Below are 3,486 nucleotides of genomic sequence, written 5' to 3'. Positions count from 1 at the left end.
TTTTTTTTTTTTTTTTTTTTTTTTTTTTGAGTTGCTATTTCTTCCTTCCTAAGATTCCCAGGGAGGTTTGGGTTCCCATGGTGAGTCCAATTCTACATGGAGTTATTTTGTCCCAGATCCCAGAAAAAGTTATACTTTGGGTAGAGGTTTGAACTAGAAAACTCTTAAGTCACTTTTGTGTGTGTGTGTGTGTGAGATGGAGTTTCGCTCTTGTCACCTAGGCTGGGGTGCAGTGGCACAATCTTGGCTCTCTGCAACCTCTGCCTCCCCGGTTCAAGCAATTCTCCTGTCTCAGCTTCTCAAATAGCTAGGATTACAGGCACCTGCCACCACACCCAGATAATTTTTGTATTTTTATTAGAGATGGGGTTTCACCATGTTGGCCAGGCTGGTCTCAAACTCCTGACCTCAGGTGATCCATCTGCCTTGGCCTCCCAAAGTGCTGGGATTACAGGCGTGAGCCACCACTCCTGGCCCCTTTAAGTCACTTCTAACTCCTCAGGCTTAAAATTATAAATGAAGTGGGAAGGAGATAGTTGAATCTGCCTTACCAAATCCATCCACAGGAATGACGTCAGCAGCTGGAGCTGTGCATCCTGACAAGGAAATTTCCATGCAGGATTATTAGTGTAAAAAGGTTTGGCCCATGTCCACTTCATATTCCCACCAATATTTACTAATTTATTGGGTTAGGCATTGTTGCAGATGCTGAATTGTCTTTTCCTCACTTGTTTCCCCTGTGTCTATGGGCAATTCTGATTTTAATTAATATACAGACTACTTTTTTCTAGAGAATTCTAGAAACGACAGGATTCAAAGACAAATGGCTTCCTGAAAAAATATCACTGTAGTATTCTTCTTCATGCCTCTCCATTGCATAGGAAAACCATCTAACTTCCATTGCACAGGAAAACCATTTAACACATTAACATGTGTTAAATCCATCCAGGGTACCTCTTGTTCACCACGGGGCCAGGGCCATGTTGGGTTGACAGGGCAGAGGGTCCTCGTTCCTTATTAGAAGCCATGGGAAAGATGCAGGGACTAAATCTCACCACTCTCAGGATGGCAGACAGGGTGAAGGAGATGTTGACACGGGTAGGGATGCTGTAGTTGGTGAATGGACAGAAGGCCTTTCTGTCAAACACTGCTTGGAAGGCAGCAGGGTTAACCCCATGCTGGTCAAAGCCAGAGCAATTGATGGTAAAAGCGTCGCCTTTTCCTATAGAGAGCAGAGACTCCGTGAGAGAGGGACTCTATTTCCAGGGCTGGAGTCTCTCTGCAGAGAGACAAAATAGGGGATATACTGAGAGAAGCAGGTGAGCCCCTCCTTCCCATGCCAAGACTCCCAAGGCCATGGTTGGGGATGATGGGTTAGGATGGTAGGCAAATGGTGGAAGTGGATGTGGTGAGCTGAGGTCAGGCTCTATTCTCATTCCCATTGTTTCATCCTCATGCAAAGTTTGCCCAAATCTGTACGAAACTTGGCTTAAGTGCAATGGCAGCTACTTCCAGGAGTCCTTTAATGTACCTGTCGCAAGGCTCTTGGCTCACCTAGCAGTAGAACTGCCCAAAACTTGTGGTCCAGGTCACCTAAAAATCGATGCTAATGCATTTCTCTCTCTAACTCTTAGGATCTTAGGTCTACCGAAGGCAAGAACTGATTTATCAAGAGGATAAGAGACATTTTACACAACTGCACTTACTAGGTAGATATGGGAAACGTGGTAGGTATCTGACTAGGTGCTTACCTTGGTGCTATGCATTCATTTTGCTCTTCTCAGATTTAGTGACCTCAGTTATCTCGTGGGTTATTTCTAGCATCGGGATCACGAGATGACATCACTGAGCATACAGCATTTGTTCAGTCACAAAGTGAGGCCGGTGTGCCAGGCGCGGTGGCTCATGCCTGTAATCCCAGCACTTTGGGAGGCCGAGGTGGGTGGATCATAAGGTCAAGAGATCAAGACCATCCTGGCCAACATGGTGAAACCCCATCTCTACTAAAAATACAAAAATCAGCTGGGCGTGGTGGCGTGCGCCTGTAATCCCAACTATTCAGGAAGCTAAGTCAGGAGGAGAATCACTTGAACCTGGGAGGCGGAGGTTGCAGTGAGCCGAGATCACGCCACTGCACTCCAGCCTGGGCGACAGAGCGAGACTGCATGTCAAAAAACAAACAACAACATCAACAACAACAAAAACCAAAAAACCACAAAGTGAGGCCGGTGCAGATATTGTCTCTTGGCCATGGCCAGGGAGCCATCTGGGTAGCACCTGAGTGGCATCTTTGCCCCTTTGCCATCATTATATGGTTCTTTTCTCTGCCTCCTTCTCTCTATCTCCATCTCTTTCCATAATATTTAAGGTATGTGCCCAGATTGGGAACAAATATTACTTCATGGAAGCAAAATATCTACTCATTTCCACCTCAGATTGTCCCCTTCCTCAGGGCATGTTTAAAATCAGCAGCTACTCTTCTCATAGATATCACATCAAGAGAAACAGAGACAAGGAGGGGGGAAGAGGTTGAGGCAGAGGAGCATCAGAAGCTGGTGAAAAGGTGGAATTGGAGAAGTGGTGAAATGAGACGGTTTGATAGATCCCTGTGCAGGCAGGAATAGAGAAAGTCTGTTTGTACTCATCAGTGAAATGTTTTTCTACCTGTCACCAAAAGGAAATCAGGACACAGACATTATGGAAGAAATATTTAACACGTTCATTCTGAATGCCCTCCAAGTGCTAGAGGTGAGTCCAGGTGTCCCTCAGAACCACATTCTGGTCTTCCCTGTTCTTGTCCCATCTTACCTTGAAGCAGAAGACTGACAGTGAGGCAGAGGAGGACACCCCCGCTTGCAGGCCACCCTCCTTCCATTCTTCTTTCTGGACTCTTCCCTGGGGACTCACCAGGAGCCCCCAAACCCTGGAGCTTAAAGGAGCTCAGACCACACCTTGGTTGCTGGCTTTGAATACTACTCATGGCAAGTGACCACTCCCTGTGAGAGCCTGTGGCCAGAGAGGTCCCACCAAGTGTCCTGTGTTGGCTCTGCCCAGGTGCACCTTCCGGGCTCCAGGCAGGCAGAAAATTGGGCGGACACTGGGGGAGAAGTATTCTATTTGGCAGCTGTGTGCTGAGATCCAAAACAAAATAACGTACCTTAATGAGAGAACGTGGGCTGGGGAAATTAAGATTGTGTGCTTCTGAGACCAGGAACTCTGCAGATTTGGAAAGGTGGCAATACTTAGTGATTTGGTTATGAATACCAAAGTATCTCTTTTTTTTTTTTTTTTTTTTTTTTTAAAGACAGAGTTTCACTCTGTTGCCCAGGCTGGAGTGCAGTGGCACCATCACAGCTCACTGCAACCTCCACCTCCCTGGTTCAAGTGATTCTCCTGCCTTAGCCTCCGGAGTAGCTGGGACTATAGGCACCCGCCACCACGCCCGGCTACTTTTTTGTATTTTTAGTAGAGACGGGGTTTCACTGT

The 3,486-nt window shown here is 46.7% G+C and overlaps 1 protein-coding gene across 1 annotated transcript in view; it reads right to left on the bottom strand.

Annotated features, from left to right (window-relative positions):
* Nucleotides 1-2,875, bottom strand: part of LOC108524585 (5-hydroxytryptamine receptor 3C-like) — a 29,713-nt gene extending 26,838 nt beyond the window's left edge. The window contains 3 exon segments of the mRNA XM_017865681.1: nucleotides 552-596; nucleotides 1,056-1,222; nucleotides 2,809-2,875. Of these exon segments, the coding sequence (XP_017721170.1) occupies nucleotides 552-596; nucleotides 1,056-1,222; nucleotides 2,809-2,875 (279 nt within the window).
* Between the last annotated feature and the right edge of the window lie 611 nt (nucleotides 2,876-3,486).

The sequence above is a fragment of the Rhinopithecus bieti genome, unplaced genomic scaffold, assembly GCF_001698545.2.
Source record: "Rhinopithecus bieti isolate Rb0 unplaced genomic scaffold, ASM169854v2 scaffold_2432, whole genome shotgun sequence".
Taxonomy (NCBI): domain Eukaryota; kingdom Metazoa; phylum Chordata; class Mammalia; order Primates; family Cercopithecidae; genus Rhinopithecus; species Rhinopithecus bieti.
Note: the sequence above shows the minus strand (reverse complement) of the source record. Positions and strands in the feature narration are given on the sequence as shown.